This window comes from Sus scrofa, chromosome 5 (genome assembly GCF_000003025.6).
Source record: "Sus scrofa isolate TJ Tabasco breed Duroc chromosome 5, Sscrofa11.1, whole genome shotgun sequence".
Classification (NCBI taxonomy): Eukaryota; Metazoa; Chordata; class Mammalia; order Artiodactyla; family Suidae; genus Sus; species Sus scrofa.
Genome location: NC_010447.5, coordinates 61,583,121 through 61,602,429, shown reverse-complemented (window position 1 = coordinate 61,602,429; position 19,309 = coordinate 61,583,121). Strand labels below are relative to the sequence as shown.

At 35.0% G+C, this 19,309-nt stretch overlaps 1 protein-coding gene across 6 annotated transcripts; it reads right to left on the bottom strand.

Annotated features, from left to right (window-relative positions):
* Positions 5,445–18,562, bottom strand: LOC102165642 (natural killer cells antigen CD94-like). Of its 6 annotated transcripts, none has more exons than XM_013988417.2 (7): positions 18,355–18,562; positions 14,984–15,267; positions 11,690–11,788; positions 11,513–11,581; positions 6,594–6,745; positions 6,141–6,244; positions 5,445–5,618 (listed from the first exon to the last, which is right to left on the bottom strand). In XM_013988417.2, the coding sequence occupies exons 2-7, from the start codon at positions 15,195–15,197 to the stop codon at positions 5,507–5,509; spliced, it is 750 nt and encodes a 249-aa protein (XP_013843871.1). In that variant the 5' UTR covers positions 15,198–15,267; positions 18,355–18,562; the 3' UTR covers positions 5,445–5,506. The 6 variants fall into 6 exon arrangements, with proteins under 6 accessions (XP_013843871.1, XP_013843870.1, XP_020948014.1 ...); XM_013988416.2 differs by having other exon boundaries at positions 18,423–18,562; XM_021092355.1 differs by having other exon boundaries at positions 14,984–15,206; positions 18,423–18,562.

Here is a 19,309-nt window from a genome sequence, read left to right as displayed (position 1 = left end):
GAAGTGTGCTATATTCAAAGTGAATAAAAGAGGTTCAGACCAAGATGATGGAGGAAGAAGAGAGAGAGCCCATCTCCTACAATCACATCTTAAATAGATTTACATGTGGACCACTTCTCACTGAAAACTAGCTGGAAACTGACAGAAGGACATCTGTATAACCAAAGCTGTAAGAAAGATACACAAATAATCAGGGAGGAAGGGAAGAAAAGTGATTGGATCAGAACCAGTGACCCTGGGAGGGGACCCAGAGGAAAAGGGAGATTATATTGATGGAGACCCACCCTGGGAGTAAACAAGTCAAGCCACAGATTGGGCTGTGCCTTTCTGGAGGACTACTGGGACAGACAAGAGTGCTGTGGGACCACTAGACACTGCTCTTAGGGAGTGAGTATGAAAACATGAACATGAATGCACAAGCCAGCTTGCCTCCAAACCTGGACAGAGGTTTGCTCTGGGGATGCTGGGTTTTCCTCCACTGTTTTTCCAAATACCCCAGCTTGAGCACAGTAGACATTTTGCCTTACTCACTCCATGTCACAGCATGGCACTGTATCTGGGGCAGCCATGAACAGGGGAAAGGATCTGACCATCACACACAGAGGCATCCAGGTCTTGGGGAAGAGCCTGGGTTGGGGGTGGGGGTGGCAGTGGCCATTGTTGGCACTCACTCAAGCAGTTCCTCAGAAGGGGTCCAGATCTCTGATGGTGTCTGCTCCACCACAGCCCACTCCCATATACCTTCTCAGACTCCACTCAGGCCACTATTGCCCCACAGAGGAATTCCACAACATAGTAAGGGGAGTAGAGGCTGGGGACAGACACAGATGAGAGAGATAAAGAGAACTCATACCCCATTGGTGCATCTGAGAGAAGCCATGGTCGCTTGTAGATGCAGCACATCAGACCTCTGTCTTCAGCTGTACAGGCCCCACATGGCTTGACACCCCCCCACCCCCGCTCTGGGGCAAGGGTCCAGGTAGAGCAAGAGGGAAAAATAAACACTTAAATGGAACAGGGCTCGCTTGATCTCAACCCTCAGGAATTCTGCTTCAGCAACTTGGAATCAGATCCTCCCTCTAATAGGTAAAGAGTGGCCTTTGAACAAAGGAATAGCCCCACTTCATACATGGCTCCAGCTCTAAGCCCTCCATCTCCAGCCCTATCCCCTACCCAGGTGATAGCTGCACACCCTGAGGAAATAGGTAACTCCTGTTTATATCAAATCCAGCTCTCCCACCAAAGGCGCACACTGTCAGTATAGGGACACTCCCACATAATTGCACATTTAAGACCACAATGCATATCTGTTTCACCTAAGTTAGTAGAAGTAGATAAATTTAAGCAAAATGAAAAAACAGAGAAACTATTCTCAATTGAAAGAAAGCAAGGCAGAACCCCCTGAAAAAATAAGTATGGGGCAGAAATAATTTACCAAAGAATTCAAAGCATTGGTAATAAAAACATTAATTATAGAAAAGAATTGGTGTACACAATGAACTTAATAAGGAACTAGAAAATATGAAAAAGACCCAACCAGAAATGAAGAATTCAGCAGTTGAAATAAAAAACACGCTAGAAGGAATGAAAAGCAGACTAAGTGATAATACAGAAGAACACATAAGTGATCTGGAAATGAAAGTAATGGAAATTACCCAACCATAATGGCAAAAAGCAACACAAATTTTTAAAAGTTAAATCAGTCTAAGATTTCTCTGAGATGACATCAAGCACTGGCATTATAGGTGTCCCAGAAGAAGGCGTGACAGAGAAAGGGATGAAAAAATATAGAGATGTATTTGAGGAAATTACAGTTGCAAGTTTCCCAAAACTGAAGAATAAAAGTGATATCCATGTACAAGAAGCAGAGAGGGTCCCAAACCAGATGAACCAAGACAAACTCACACCAAGACATATCAAAATTAAAATGTCCTATAGATATCTATTAAGTCCAACTGGTCTATTGTGTTGTTGAAGATTACTGTTGCTTATTGATTTTCTGTCTGGATAACCTGTCTATTAACGTAACTGGCATGTTAAAGTCCCCTATTATTATTGTACTATTGTCAATTTCTCCTTTTATACCCGTTAGTGTTTCATTTATGCACAGGTGCTCCTATATTGGGTGCATATGTTAATGAATGTAATATCCTCTTATTTTCTTGATTTCTTTATCCTTATATAGTGTTCTTTTTTGTCTTTGTGGACTTTTACTTTGCCTGATCTAGGTATTTCTGCCCTTGATTTCTTGTCTTTTCCATTTGCATGAAATATTTTCCCCATCCCCTCACTTTCAGTCTGTATTTGTATTTAGCTCTGAAGCCTTTTGTAGACAGTGTATATAGAAGGCATTTGTTTTTTTATCCCATCAGCCACCCTTTGTCTTTTGATAATAGAATTCAGTCTATAGACATTTAAAGTAATTATCGACAAGTATGTACTTATTGCCATTTATTGCTTTTCCACTTGTTTTTGAAGTTCCTGTCTGTTCATTTCTCCTTTTTTTTTCTTCCGCTGTGACTTTATTTTCTTTAATAGTAATCTTATGTTCCTTTATTTTTAGTTTTTGTATATTTGTTGTAGGTTTTTGATTTTTAGTTACATGAGGCTTGTGTATGTTGACTATAACTATTATTTATTTGTTTTAAACTGGTAGTCATTTAAGTACCAACACATTCTGAAAGATCTACATTTTTTACTCCCCTCCACCCTATTTTGTGTTTTTTATGTTATCTTTTACATTCTTCTCTCTTAACTATTTATTGTAGTTATAGTCGCTTTTATAATTTTTTGTCTTTTAATCTTTATACTGGTTTATTTAATTGGTTGATCCTCAGTTCTTTCTATATATTTGCTTTTCCTCCTGGAATTTTCCCTTTCCTATAGATTCTTGCTTCCTTTTCATTTAAAGAAGACCCTTTAAAATTTCTTCTAGGTTGAGTTAGTATTGATGAGCTTTTTGTTTTGTCTGAGTTCTTTATCTCTGCTTTGATTCTAATTGATAAGCTTGCTGAGTAGAGTATCCTAGGTTGCAAGTTTTCTACTTTCTATGTTTTAAGTATGTCATGCCACTCCCTTGTGGCCTGCAAAGTTTCTTCAGAGAAATTAGCTGATAGCCTTATGGAATTTCCCTTGTATATAACTGTTTTTCTCTTGCTGCCTTTAGAATTCTCTCACTAATCACAGATCACCCTAAAAAATATAATAGTAATGAAAAAGTTTAAAATATTGCAAGAATTACCAAAAGGTGACACAGAGACATGAAATGAACAAATGTTATTGGGAAAATAGTGCCAATAGACTTGCTCAATATAGTGTTGCCATAAACTTTCATTTTGTAAACTATACCTTTACTGTGAGGTGCAGTAAAATAAAGCACAATAAATTGAGGTATGTCTGTACTGTCACATTTTCTAGTGTATCAAACAAGCCCATATAATAATATCTACTAGATTTTGGATCTTATGAATGATACATTATAGAATCTCTGGATTCCATTGTATTTCCGGTATGTCATAAACCATAGAATGACTCTTCAGGCACAAGATTGGCTTGCTTACCTAGAACAAATAGAAAGGAAAGGAAAAAATATTGACCTACTCTATAGATAGGTACAAGATACTAGATCTGTATGGACAGCTGCTGCATTCAAATCCAACTTAGAGATGTCCCTGTAAGAAAATGATGAAAAAAAATTCAACATAGTGGTCAGTACTCCAAAGAGTCCACCTGTTTTTCACTGTATTTAATGGGTTTCCAGCAGGTCAAAGTCTTGGCAAAAACAACATGCATTAAATAGAATAAGAAAAAAATGTAAAGATATTTGTGTACTACACAAATTACCAGCAGAGTGAATCCACTCCAAAAGAAACTCTCAATAAACAACTGCACAAGATGACCATCTTATGGATTTTCTCTAGCTTTTGAACCCCATGCCACTGGAAAAGGAACCAAAGAGGCTTACTGTAGAGACTAGAGTTATTGATACCTGTTATCACGGTAATATTGGTTTGATGCTACACAATGAAGATAAAGAGAACTATACCTGGAACACAGGTGACTCATTCAGGAGCTTTTCACTATTCACATCTTCAGTAATAAGATTCATTAGATAATACTTGTGATATTATGGAGCTAGGTTTTCAATACAGGGGCAGTGAAGCTTTGGGTCATGTTACCAGTTAACAAATAGCAAAAAGAAGCATGAAATAAATGATGAAGAAGAAAGTTATGATTATCAAGTTTGTCCAGGAGTTCTGGTTGTGGCTCAGTGGGTTAAGAATCCAACTAAGATCCATGAGGTTGTGGGTTTGATCCCTGGCCTAACTGAGTGGGTTAAAGGATCTGGTATTCTGCGAGCTGCAGTGTAGTTTCTAGACATGGCTTGGATCTGGTGTTGCTGTGGCTGTGGCATAGACCAGCAGTGGCAGCTCCAATTCAATCCCTAGTCTCAGAACTTTCATATGGCGCGAGTGTGGCCCTTAAAAAAAAAAAAATGTTTGGCCTCATAATCAGTTATACAGACAGGGATTGTGCATAGCACTTCCTTTCTCCCTGCCATTCCTGGTTACCTTATGTAAGGAGGACTGGTTGTATAAAGAATATTTGGTTTTAAGCTCCAAATGGGAGCTTTACTGAACTGATTTTACTCCATTACCCTATACTGGCTGAAGGATATTTGTGCCTTTCATCTATTAGAGGTGAGGAAATGTTTGTTTGGATGAAAGAGGAAAATGCACATGAAGTGGAGAAAAAGTAGCTGTTGCTTATTTTTGATTTGTGATGCCCCACCCCTAATTTTTTACCTTTTTCTGCTCTGTCTCTCCAGCTGGCTACCTAGTGGATTTTGCCAATGGGCAGCATAGAAAAAAAGGGCAAGTACCACTGTATTTGTAGATTTTCATAATACAAATCCACCTTAATACATTTCAAGTTACCAACCAGGTCAGTAAATGCTGAATTGAGAAGAAATGTGCAAAATTGGCTCTCTGAGCCACAAATGGTTAGCTTCAGTGTTCTACTTTCTAGCAGTGATAATGGCTTACCACTATTTCTAGTCTCTTAGTTTCTTTGTTCTTTATTTTATTTATCTTTTTCTTGTTTTTTCATTAAACCTGTCTTCATCACTTTAAATCACTTGAACAATGTGAAATTGTGCATTTTATGCCAGAACGCTGATATAGAAATCATTTTTATCTTTGTATCTCTTTGATTTTGCAAAGTTACTTACTTCATAAAAGGGGATTTATAATCCTATTCAATGAATTAATACTAACATGAGCTGTGTTAGGGAAAGCACTTATTCTTCAGGAATTTCTGGATGGTAAACTTTCCTCAACTGAATATAAATTGAAATTCAAAGTATTCTGAGTGCAGTTTAAAAAAATGTTTAACAGTAGTTTATACATATTTATAAAAGTAACAAATAAAAAAGTACTTTCTAATTTATTTTATTAAATTAGGATTCAGTAACAACATGTATTAGCAAAGTAGCTGCTAATAGCTGCTACATACTAAACTCACAGACATAACTTTTCCCAGATGAACAATTATCACTGTAAATATAATTTCCTTCTTTATATGCACAACCATAGTCCCCCATTTTCAGAAATTCTGATCTGTAAAGAAAAATTAAAAAGCAAGTGTTGGTGACTGCAAATGCCAATTTTACCTCAAGCTTACAATTATCAAGAACAAACAAAATGAGAAAGAATAAAAGAACACACTAAACAAATTAAAACAAGAACAAAACAAAAAACCCTGAGGACTGATTGTCTTTAATTACAAAACATTAAGCTTAACTGAAAATACTAGAGTATCTAATCCTATCCTGTTTAAGCAGAACTGTAAATCAAATGACAAATGATAAGAATATAGAAGTTTATAGATTTAACTTGCCTAAAACCATGCACACATTTCTTCTAAGAGTTCAGTAAAGTTAAAAATGTCAAGGTTCTAAAGATGAGATTTTTAAGAAAGAACTGGCAATTTTCTCCAAACTATATCCCACAGACTGATCCTCAACAAAAACATGATTTCCTTTTTCTTTGTTGTTCTTTCTGCACCTTAAAAACACACACACAAATACAAGTTTCCCTTATACTCTCAGAAAAGTTCAATTATTAAAACACTGTACTTACAGGCTTTCATTAACTTCAGTGCCATCTTCCCATAACCAGAATTCATTTGTTTCATTGATTTTGAGACCGATCCATCCTTTCATTTCAAGCGTTGATGTAATTTCCTATTGGAGAAAAATTCATAAGCCAGAAATGTGTGCATATTTTAATCCACTCCTTCCTGTTTCAAGGGTTATTGGTTAAACTTCTCCCAATGGCTTTCACACATCCACTTAGTATTCATACGATTTTTCTCAAGATGTTATCTCATTTGGTAATGTGGTTATCTTTTAGAATTAAATGTTCAAATAGAGGAATTTCTCTAACTTCTTCCTAAGAATATAGAGTCAAAGTAATAAAACATCATACAGTTTTGACAACCTTTAGTTTTCCCAAATTATGATGTCAATCACCAAGGCTTTCATATATAAATATAGTTATACTATAACAAAAACACAAAAGTGTATGCCTTACCAGCTCTTCCTTGATATCTAGCTTTAGAAGGTGGGAATTCAGCTCTGCACAGGCAACATGGCTCTCTGCCCAGGTTTTGGGCTTATTGAAAAGACAGTAATAACTATTTCCAAATCCAATCCAGTCGGTTGAACAAAGGTCATAGGAACATTCTAGAAAATGTAAACATATTTAATGTGTATGTTGTACTATGAAGAGCTGTTACCAACACAATGACTATATCTTCATGTTTGTTATACATATGAATATTAGAAAGCAAAACTTAAAGCACATTTTTTTTGTAATACTTCTGGTAAGTATTATGCAAACCATAGCCAACAATAATATTTACCTCACGTTTTGGATTTTTCTACTTAAAATTTATTACAAAATTTTATCTATAAGGAAAATAATTTCAAATGCGATTATAGTCATGTTTGATGAGATTAAAATTATATATGCATATTTAAAAGTCTAAACAATATATAATCATGTGAACACAGAAAGTAATTAATGAACTATTCCAATTTTTGTCGGAAATTTTTATTAATAATTTTAAATATACAGAATAAAATTCAGTAAGTAATTTTTAAAAATGTATACTTCAGCTAGGTAATAAACCTATACAATTGGTATATTTTAATAATCCTTTTATAATCATCAAAAACAGGGAGGGGGATCAAGATGGTGGAGAATGTGGAACTCATCTCCTCACACGAAATACATTTATAGGTAGTTCCTGTCATGGCTCAGTGGAAACGAATCTGACTAGTATCCATGAGGATGCAGGTTTGAGCACTGGCCTCACTCAATGGGTCGGGGATCCAGTGTTGACGTGAGCTGTGGTGTAGATTGAAGACTGGGCTGGGATCTCGTGTTGCTGTGGTTATGGTATAAGGCTGGGAGCTGCAGCTCTGATTTGACCCCTATCCTGTGAGTTTCCATAGCCACAGATGCAGCCCTAAAAAGACTAAAATAATAATAATAATGATACATTTACATGTGAAACAATCCTCACGGGCATATATCTGGAAACTGGCAGAACTCTTACACAATAAAAGCTGCAAGAAAACTGTACCCCAGTAGGATGAGAAAAAAAGCAACATGTCAGGACCTGCACCCCTGGGAAGGATCAGAAAGAAAAAGAAGAACCCTTATCCTGCAGAGTCAGCAGGTGAGTCACAATCGGGCATCCCAGTCCTGGGGTCCTGTCTGGAGAAGACAAGCCCCCTTCTCTACTGGGAAAACTACTAGGACAGACACAAGGGCCAAAGAAGCCTTGACTCTACTTAAGAGTGTATTTAGTCAAATCAGGGTGGAGAGAGCCTTGCACTGGTAGCTGCCCCATTACCACACTTCTCAATAAAATGAGTGAATACCCTGGCCATGCTCACTCCACCCCATAGCCTATAATGATATCTGGGCCAATCAGGCCCTGAGAAAAACCAAGAGGCCTGGGAAGCGATCTGGTGGGGTGGTGGCCACTGTCAGTGCCCACACAGGGTGCTGGACGAAGCAGTGGTGACTGTTGTCAGCACACATACAGGGTGGCACCAGGATTGTGCAGCTGCTTAATGCTGAATCTCAAGCAAACAAGTGCTAGAAGAGGATTTGATCAATTTTGATGGTTCTGTAATGGTAATTCATGGTGGTTGCAATGTGCATTTCCTTAATTATTTCCTATTTGATTGCTTTTTCTTTTCAAGCTAGATAAATAAAGGAAAAAAACACCAGCAATATGAATACCTAATATTTGTCATGAATATATTATTTTATTTTTTTCTAAGAGACATCAAGCAGGTACTAAAAGCAATGATTAAATTAAACAAAAATTAACAGCTGCTGTTGTCTAGTCTCTGTTTATTGCATCTATTGACATTTTCCCTTTTTTTCAAAGAATTTATTTTTAATAAGACTTGCACTTAGTTCTTTCTTCCATCTTTTTTACACTTCCTTAGACTTCTTCTTTCATCAATGTTTGTCCCTTTTAACTCTCTTTGAGAGTGCTACCCCAAATTATTTTTGTCATATTCAAAGTACTCTATTGTCATTATTTTTCTTTTCTTATCTTTCTTTCTTTTCCTTTTTTTTTTTTCTGGCTTATAGGGAATGCTCATCAGGAATACTCAAGATGAATGCCTTTGGGCTCAATGACACAGGAACTCTACCCTTTTGGTTTTTGTGTAGGCAAAAGATATATATTTCTTAGTAAATGCATCTGTGCTGAGAATCTAACACTTCATGAAAAAGCATAGTTTTTCCTGGAAAGATGACAGAGGGAAACCACTGCAACTGAAAAAAAAAAAAGACACAGTTAAAAACATTTCTCCCGGAAATGAAAGAAGATGTAAATAAATGAAAAGATATTCCATGCTCCTGGATTGGAAAAATTAATATTGTAAAAATGGCCATATAACCCAAAGAAATCTACTGATTCAGTGCAATCCCTATCAAATTACCCAGGACATTTTACACAGAACTAGAGCAAACAATCCAAAAATTTATATGGAACCACAAAAGACCCAGAATTGCCAAAGCAATTCTGAGGAATAAAAACCAAGAGGGAGGCATAACTCTCCAGACTTCAGGAAATATTACAAAGCCACAGTCATCAAGACAGTGTTGTACTGGTACCAAAACAGACAGACAGACCAATAGAAGAGAGTAGAGAACCCAGAAAGAAACCCAGACGCCTATGGTCAATTAATCTTTGACAAAGGAGGCAAGAACATAAAATGGGAAAAAGCCTTTTCAGCAAGAATCGCTGGGAAACCTGGATAGCCACATGTAAATCAATGAAACTAGAACACACCCTCACGCCATGCACCAAAATAAACTTAAAATGGCTTAAAGACTTAAATACAAGACAAGACACCATCAAAATCCTGGAAGAGAACATAGGCAAAACATTCTCTGATATCAACCTTAACAAGTGTTCTGGTCAGTCTCCCAGAGCAACAGAAAGAAAAGCAAAAATAAACCAATGGGACCTAATCAAACTGACAAGTTTTGCACAGCAAAGGAAACCAAAAAGAAAACAAAAAGACAACTTACAGAATGGGAGAAAATCATTTCAAATGATGCAACTGATGAGGGCTTAATCTGTAAGATATACGAACAACTTCTACAACTCAACAGCAAAAAAGCCAACAACCCAATGGAAAAATGGGCAAAAGACCTGAATAGACATTTCTCCAAGGAAGATGTACAGATGGCCCCCAGCACTTGAAACAATGCTCAACGTCACTGATATTAGAGAAATGCAAATCAAAACTACCATGAGATACCACCTCACACCAGTCAGAATGGCCATCATTAATAAGTCCACAAATAACAAATGCTGGAGCACGTGTGGAGAAAAGGGAACCCTCCTTCACTCTTGGTGGGAATGTAAGCTGGTACAAATATGGAGAACAATATGGAGATACCTTAGAAATCTATATGTAGAACTACCATATGACCCAGCACTCCCACTCTTGGGCATATATCCAGACAAAACTTTCCTTAAAAAAGACATATGCACCGGCATGTTCATTGCAGCTCTATTCACAATAGCCACGACATGGAAACAACCCAAATGTCCACTGACAGATGATTGGATTATGAATATGTGGTATATACACACAATGGAATACTACTCAGCCATAAAAAAGATCAAAATAATGCCATTTACAGCAACATGGATGGAATTAGAGACTTTCATACTGAGTGAAGTAAGTCAGAAAGAGAAAAACAAGTACCATATGATATCACACATATCTGGTATCTAATATATGGCACAAGTGGAACTTTCCACAGAAAAGAAAATCATGGACTTGGAGAATAGACTTGTGGTTGCCTGGGGGCAGAGGGAGTGGGATGGATGGGGAGCTTGGGGTTAACAGATGCAAACTATTGCTTTTGGAATGGATTAGTAATGAGACCCTGCTGTGGAGCATTGAGAACTATGTCTAGATACTTACAACGGAACATGACAATGCAAGAAAAAATATGTATACTTGTATGTGTAACTGGGTCCCCATGCTGTTTAGTGGAAAAAATTGTGTTAGGGAAATAACAATTAAAAAATAAATAAAACTCTAATACTACAAAAAAAATTTATCCCTCTCCCTCTCTCTCTTTCCCTCTTCCTCTCCTTCTTTCTCCCTTCCATCCCCTCTCTCTCTAAGTGCTGAGTTTACTGATAGAGATTTGAGAAAATTTGCAATAAGTGAAAAAAAGAGAATTAAAAATGAAAACAGCTTTCTATATAATGGCTTTGTATCTGGATACAAATTAATGTATAATTTATATGCTTAATAATTTCATAAATGCTAGAGAAATCATTTCCATCAGAGAGAGCTAGAAAGAAAAAAGTGTTAATGAGACACAACTCCCTTGTTTTTCATTTGTTTTCTTTTTACCTTTTGACCCCCCTCACCCATTTCTCTTGCCCTGCATGTCAATATAATTTAAAATCCCAATTTTCTCATAATAATATTCAAATCACAAACAACACTTACCTTATATGCATAATGCTTTGGGTCTTTCCACATTCTCTTATGTCATTTTTCTTATTTTGTACAATATCAATATTTCCTTGGTAAAAATTGAATTGAACATACAATAAAACAGCATTTGATTTGTCTGTCGGAATCTTTTGGCTTTTTTTTTTTTTTTTTAGGGTCACCCACAGCATATGGATGTTCCCAGGCTAGGGGGAGAATCAGAGCTCCAGCTGCTGGCCTACTCCGCAGCCACAGCAACACCAGATCCCCAACCCACTGAGGGAGGCCAGGGATAGAACTGCATCATCATGGATACTAGCAGGATTCTTTTCCTCTATGCCACAGGGGAACTCCTGTCTATCACGATTTTGAAGTTTTGTGGATGTCAGGAAAACAAACTCTTCAGACCCAATAATCAAAATTAAAAGTGTACTGAACAGAGAAAATACTCACTATCATCTTCGGAAGATAGAGTGGGAACAGGTGATATTTTTTGGTTTTGGTCTTCTCTGCTAGAAAATACTATGGCAGAAATCATAAGAGTAATTAGTTCTGCTTAGGATAAGATAATAAAGACAGTGTAAAATGTATTGATTGTAATAAGAATAGATTATTTTCTTAATTACTTACGGTTTGCAAGCAAGACACCCACTGTTGTCATCAAGGCCACACACAAGATCCCCAGACTCGCAGTTACTACCTGCCATGCTGTAGACTGGTGGTCTAACACTAAAGAAACAGAAACACCGATTAAATTTTACCATTTCCAAGAAGTCATCAAATATAAAATTTAAGATCATTGTTTCACTCTCAGAGGGCATCCGTCTATTTTCTAATTCTTGAATGTGTTGAATGTGTTCAGTGCCAGTGCCAGATCCTTAACCACTAGCCACCAGAGAACTCCAAACCTTAGTTCTTTGACACCTACATTTCCTCATTAGCTCTTTCTTGATCTTCTTTCTTTTCCTACCTGAGGCCCTGGGTATGTCTCCTCAATCATCTTCACTAGCATCTTTGAGCCTTCTTTGCCCAGTATTCTACAAATTATTAACTCTGAGCAACCCCCCCAAAAAAGATACTCTCTGCTAGTAAACTTAGAAATGAAATACGCCTAGAGAAATAATATTGCCATGCAAACAAAAATATTTCCAAATTCCATATAAATATTAATGTTCATTTACTAGCCATTCAAACAATCAGTCCATGTATTAGTCAAGGGGTAAATAACAAAATACATTTTTTTCTTTTAAGTTAGACACATGAAGATGGGAAATGTTTCTATAAAAAATGACATTGTACTGAAAGTTGGAGGAAAGTGAGAATTATTTCTTGAAATAGGGGTCGTCCACTCAGAAAGGCAATGTCAATCAATGCTGTTGGGTGACAGGAGACTTGGTGCATTTGTGGAACTGAAATTGTAATCTGACTGGAACACAGAGAGCCAAGGAGGGAGTGGAGGTGGTGAACTAGCCCATAGGACTGTAGCGTTAATATATATTTTTTTAACTTTAGGAACAGTAGGGGATCTTTTCAGGAACTTCTTTTGAAAAGTCATCATTTTCTTCTCTATCTGCTCCCCGGCCTCCTGCACATTTCTGGCCTCTACTGTGAACTTCTTTTTCCCCTGGTCCTTCTCCTGGATCTGCCCATCTCTGCCATTCCTGTGCTTTATAGCATCTTCCTGATCCCACCTTCTAAGTTGTGTGGTCCATTCCGGGGGCCATTGTCCATTTGGGCCTGAGTTTATTTGCAGTCTCCCCCAGATTGCCCAGAATTTTCTCTTCTTCCTGGGGATCCAGGCTTTTGCTGTGCCCCTTCTGCTGATCTTCAGAATCCTGATGGCGTATACCATGGCCCTGGTTAACTCATGTGGGTGCCTCATCGCTGAGCTCAAATGCCAGATAGAGGCAGAGGTACAAATAATCTTAATTTTAAAAATTAAATTAAAGAATAATAAAAATAATTAAATTTTAAAAATTAAAATTAATTTAAAATAATAGCTAAAATAATTAAAATTTAAAAATAATTTTAAAAGGAAGCTTGAAGGAATTCACAATCAATTGCCTGACTCGTTTCAGTGTCCTGCACAGCATACCAAAGTTAGGAAGGCTATCTGCAGCACACATGATTAGGGGAACATGATCTTCAAGGTTTAGCTTTCTTCTAAACGAGTAAAATACCCTCGATTCTAAGTATGTTTCTTGAGACATAAAGAAAGGACTGAAAAGTGCCTAGAGTGGAAGATGAGAGACTTTGGGTGGTCTGTCTCAGTAATTTTGGTGAAAACAGAGGGACCTCAATCCAAGAGAGAAGCAGGTTGGCTTGGACACATGATACTTCATAATTACTTGAATGTGTTAAAGATGAAAGATTTTAAATTTATTCCCAGACTCGGAGATTAAACAATGAGGGGGCTAAATAATGTGTCTAATCTCCTTAGTTGTGGTCAACTTCTGCCCAAAGTCCTTCTGATTATTAAATAAATATATAAATTATCAAGCCTCTCCAAGGCTCTATCCAAACACCAAGAAGTTGCTTTTATTTCACCAAGGATGTTGAGGCTATGAATTCCCTTAACTTGCTCACCCCCATACTGGTATGTATATATTTATATTTTTATATGTTCATATCTTATTGTCAACGTCTCCTTTTTGTTTCAGATGATGAGCATTTCTCTATGGTCAACTCAAGCCTTTCATATGTCCTATTTACTCCCTGCCACCTAGTCCCCTCTAGAACATTTTCTCTAAGTTTCTTTTTTTGTCCATTTCTTCACCATCTTTCTTGATAAACTCCAGTTAGTTTACACATGGCTTCAAACCTCTCAAAATCAAATATAATCCCTTGTCTTGTTCATGTTTTTCGTTTTTCATTACCATTTTTCTTATGTTGTCTTTTTCAGTGAAAACTGTAAAAATTCTTTCTGGACTCATTTTATTTCCATATTACATTTCTTTCAACCCCTTAAATCTTAGTTGTAACTTGTTGTCTTTCTCCATAATCAAACGAAAACCCAATTGTTAATCCAAGGAAATAATTTTCCACTTGTACTTTATTAGACATAGTTTATTTTCTCCTTTTCTCAGGACATGTATTTCGCATATACCTGTCTTGAGTCTTTCTCTGCTCAAGTGATAATAGAATTTTCATCCACATCATCTCTGTTTGCAATATTACCTACTTACATAAGTCTTTCCCATACATTTCCATCCTCTCCCTGGAGATCCAGTTTTTTAAATCCAATTTCATTACGGATATTTTCCTCTGAACTGATCAAAAAACAATTCAGATGCCATATATGATCTAACTTTTACTGGATTAAACATTTTTTAATGGTGGATAAGATGGTTAACTACTCAGTCACTTAAGTTAGAAGCCTTGTTATCATATTCTACTCAGTTGTCATCTTTACCTCTAATATCCAATTAATCATGAAGTTTTATAAGCCTTACCTCCAAAATATTCTTTTCTTTTTCTATAATCTGCCTTTCCTCCAACAAATTCTGTTACTTTTTTGAAGCTAAGAGGTTATTATTTCTTCATTACTGAACCCTAAGTTCAGATCAGCTTATAGTAAAAATTCCAAAAATAGTTGTGGGACTGAGACTGAACTGAAGACTAATAACAAGAATTATTTTTAAAATAATTTTTAAAATAATGCTCCGAAGAAGCAATTTATGCAGTTGTTCTTGCAAGAAATGCAGTTCTGTTGGAATTCGGATCAGTGCCATTTAGAGGAAATGACCATAGCGAAGGACTATTTCAGACACGCTATTTCATGGTAATATCCTAGCATAATTAAGGAGAGTGCTGCCGATAGGTAATTAGTGTAATGTGGCAATTTTATAATGATTTTGAGAGAACGAAATCTTCTAAACCAAGGGTTAAGATCTAGCTAATAACAAAATATATATAATATTGTACCTTTTCTGTTTTTCCTAAACAGCTGTTTTCTGCGCTGAAGGTGAGAAGTTCTGGGAAATTTTATTTCCACGTAAGTTACTTGTTCACTTGATATGACATTGCTTTGGTTTTTCTTGGGTGTTTTTTGCTTCTGTTGAGATTTGGACATTTTCAGTTCTGTGTAGGTTAACTCTTGCTTGTTTACAACATCTTTGTTTTGCTTATTCGTAAGCATTTTTTTTTCCTGGAAAGATTTAGATTGCTTTAGCTCAATCTTGGTATCTTTCTGTGTTTGTCTTTAGAATCTATGCAATAGAAATGTGAGGAAAAGAATTGAGGGTCATTGCATTAGATTGGAGAGTGAAAAATGCATTCATTCTGAGGTACAAGTAAACATTTAGGTGTAATATCAGCAAGTATAAATAGGAGGAAATAGGAGACTAAATATTTCTCTCAACTTTGCATCCCTTATTGAATAATGTCATTCTCCTTTAATAAGAATATACATTTCATTTCCATCTGCATCAGTTTTTGAGAGGAGTAGATTAAAAAGGAGATTTTTTTTTCCTTTCTCAACGTTCTCTTCATAATGAATAATGTCAATAATGTGTGGACTATGGTTAAAACACAACTACATTAACATAGAATTAATTATTTAAATTTGATAATAAAGCCTTGTATTTCAAATCAGGTTGACATAAAGTTTATTGTATCACTGACATAATCCATTGCTTAGTAGGTTCTTTATTAATAGAGGAAAATGGGGTAAATTTTACATTTATAAAATAACTGTATATCTCTCAATCTGCCAACATACTACTTTTTACTACTTAACTTTTTAACTTACTTACTTTTAACTAAATTAAAAAGACAATGCCAATGAACCACCAAAAAGGAACAAGGAAATAAAAAGATAAAGTTCAAAAAATTTACTAAATCTTCAATCTCAATACATAAAGAAAAGCAAATAAAAGAATGGAGTTTTCACTTGTGAGAATACTAGATCCTTGATACTTTCTGACTTAGCAAGTGATTGAGTACAAAATTATTTATCAACATTTATTAAAACATAAAATATGCAAAATTTTTAATCAGCCAGTCCATTTTTATCAATTTATCTTACAAAATTTTTTTAAATATTAAAAGTTATGTAGCACAGGTTTGTTTTTTTTTAAATTTACTAAGATTTAAATTGGAAAGACAAAGAGTTACCAACAGAAGTGTTACAGTTAAGGGAGCTGTGAAATAAGTTATGATACATCTATATCTTAGCACACCATTAATTAATATAATAAATATTATTGATATGTATAGCAAAGTAAAAGTTTACAATGTGCTATATTTTCAGTGGTTACTTGTAGCTAGACTTTTGGCAGCTTTGCATTGCTTCTATTTCATTGAAAATTAAACATATCTTAAAAAGTACTTAAAGGTGAAATTTTGAGTATTTAAAAAATACTAAATAACAAATAATTTTATACGTAGGACCTTTTGTGTATCTGTGATTATTTCCTAAGAATAAATTTTTAAAAACTGGGATAAAATTATTTTAAAATTAAGGTTTTAAACTCCTTATGTCATTTTCCAAAAGTTTTGACCATTTCATTTATCCACTGGCAAAATGATATTTAAGACTACATTGGCATTATAAGAATATTGCTGTTTAAATATTTGGTATAATTAAAATGTTTTTGGTATAATTAAAATATTTTTAAGAAATTAAAATATTTCCTCCTCCTTCCAGACAAAGAAGAAAAGTAACTATTGTTTTTGAGAATAAATAATTGAAAAAGAAAAAAAATATTGAAAAAGCGTGGTCTAAAAAAGTTTAAAAGTGATAGAATCAGATGGAGTATTGGTTCAAAGTGAAGTATTACATAGACTTGGATCATTAATTTCACTACACATACATGAACAAATTTCAGATAAGCCAAAATGTTAAATGTAAACCATAAGACAATAAAACAAATAAAGGGTTAAAAAAAGTATAAGTTAATAGTTACAACTTTCTAGTCACACATAGACAAGAAAGAGAGTTAAGTTAAATTATGGAAACAAAATTTTATTGCTACTGTAAAGAGCTTTATCACCAATAATTACATTAAAAGAGTTTTATTTTATCACTAGTAAAGAAATACAAACTAAATTAATGATATCCATTTTCACTGGTAAAATCAGTAAATATTAAAAGCCAAATGCAGCTACACAGAGTTAGACAAAGGACAGCAAAGGAGGCATTCATTTACATGTATTTCTAATTAACTTAAATATTTCCCTTCTGGAAAATAATTTGTCAGTATTTATCAAAACCAAATAATGAAAACATCTGATCCAACATTACAAAATAATGAAAAAATGATGGATTATATAATAAAAGAGGCTAAACAGTTGAAAAAAATGAAACAATAGGAAAATTCTAAGACAAAGAAATGAAAAATAAAAGGGATAGCTGGATTCATACTTCACACCATTGCAAAATGAGCACGGACCATAATTTTACAAAAAGTATTTTTTCCTAAGCTATTATTTAATACATTCTGAGTTAACAATTGAAATTAATGTTAAAAATTGCATATATTTTAACTTCTTGAGAGAAGGAAATAAATAGAAGCAATCATACTCACCTACTTGAAGAATAAATTTAAAAATAAATTTTGTTGGAAAATAATATGTAAAAGAATGTAATATTGCTGCAGACAGGAATTAAAGTTATATAGTGTATAACCAGGTGTAAGAACATCCAGAGAAGATCTTAGATTAAAAAAGTAATCAAATAATGAGTTATAATCTTTTGCTATTCAAAACGTGTGAAAAACTACAAAGGATGTTTTCATCTAACTGCCAATTTATAGTTTACCTCCCGCCCCCACAAAATACACATCAGGAAGCGAAAATATTGCTTTAGCATGCCATGACCTTTGGTATTTGGAAACCAGTTCATAAATTACAGACTTTTCAATATAAAATGTATTTAAAAATCCATTACATTTAATGACTGCTTAATAAGAATATCCCCATATCAAATCTGAGCACTTTAAGAGAAAAATAAATGAACCAAGTTGCCTAGTGTATTAGAGTTTACATGGAACAAGAGTACCTTTGGATACATTGAGAAGTATGTAGATGTGTCGGAGTAGAAATTATATCTTTGGCTTTACCAGTTAAGTTATAATAGATAATTCTTAGTCATTGCTACCTACTTAGTGGTAGTTAACCACCCAGAGCATGGAGTTTACATCTTGTTTATTAAACATGTAATATAGTTTAATATAGTCTAGTATGTTACAATAAATAACTATATAATTTGAAAGCCTTCAATGGTCACCATCTTGTGTGAAAAAGAAAAGATCTTAATATAAATTTCCCGATTTGTCTCTGTTGTTAGTTTGTACCTGACGACTGAGAGTCATAGCACTGATACTATCTTCCTCAAGTTGCCTGGCTAATTTATGAGTCTCACCATCGTTCATTTTTTCTCCTTATCATTGCTCATGCCCTCCCAAGTATCTTCATTATTCACCAGCCTTGATGAATCAGTCTTCTGACTGATCGATATCCATGTGCTTCATCCTCCTGCATCCTGGACACTGCCTCCTCAACTCTAAGTGACTTCATTCTGCCTCAGCTAACCCCTCCCATCGGAACACTGGTCCTTGTCACACCCTTAAAGTTTCATCTCAAAATGTCTTACTAAATCTCCCCACCCTCCAAAAAATACCCTTACCTTTCTAGTGGCTCATTCATCTCCTTCCATCATGAAAATGCTTTGATCTCAAGGCTAGCGTCTCCAGTCTTATCTCTAACCCTAACTTCACTCTGTTTTAAATATTTTTAATTTTTTTAATTTTTAAAGTATAGTTTATTTACAATGCTGTGCCAATTTCTGTTGTATAGCAAAGTAACTCAGTCACACATATACATACATTCTTTTTTTCCATATTATTTTCCATCATGGACTATCCCAGGAAATTGGATAGAGTTTCAATTCCACTTCTTTATAACCTTTCTGTCTGCTTCTTCCCTCATGTCCACCTTGATTCCATAATATGTTTCATTTCTGTCAATATAATAACTCCCTTTAACTTTTTTGGTTCACTTGTTCAAAAAAATCCTTATCCAATATATCATATAAATTATATGTTTCTCTCCGTCAGTGCCTGAGAAGCCAAGGGCTTTATACACAGTCGATTTACTGCAATATAAATTCATTGTCACCAATATGAAATTGCTTTAATGCTGCTAGGAGTCCTGTTACTCTTTTCAAGTCACTTTTCTTTCACATTCTCTGAAATTAATTTTATCACACCTTGTCCATTCTTAACAAATCTCTAACTTCACATCCCCTCT

Coding starts and splice junctions, on each gene's coding strand:
- LOC102165642 (XM_021092355.1), bottom strand. Junction 11,582..11,689: donor GGGTGTCTTGCTTGCAAACC/GTAAGTAATTAA, acceptor TTTCTGCCATAG/TATTTTCTAGCAGAGAAGAC. Junction 6,245..6,593: donor TAGATATCAAGGAAGAGCTG/GTAAGGCATACA, acceptor TTTCTCCAATAG/GAAATTACATCAACGCTTGA.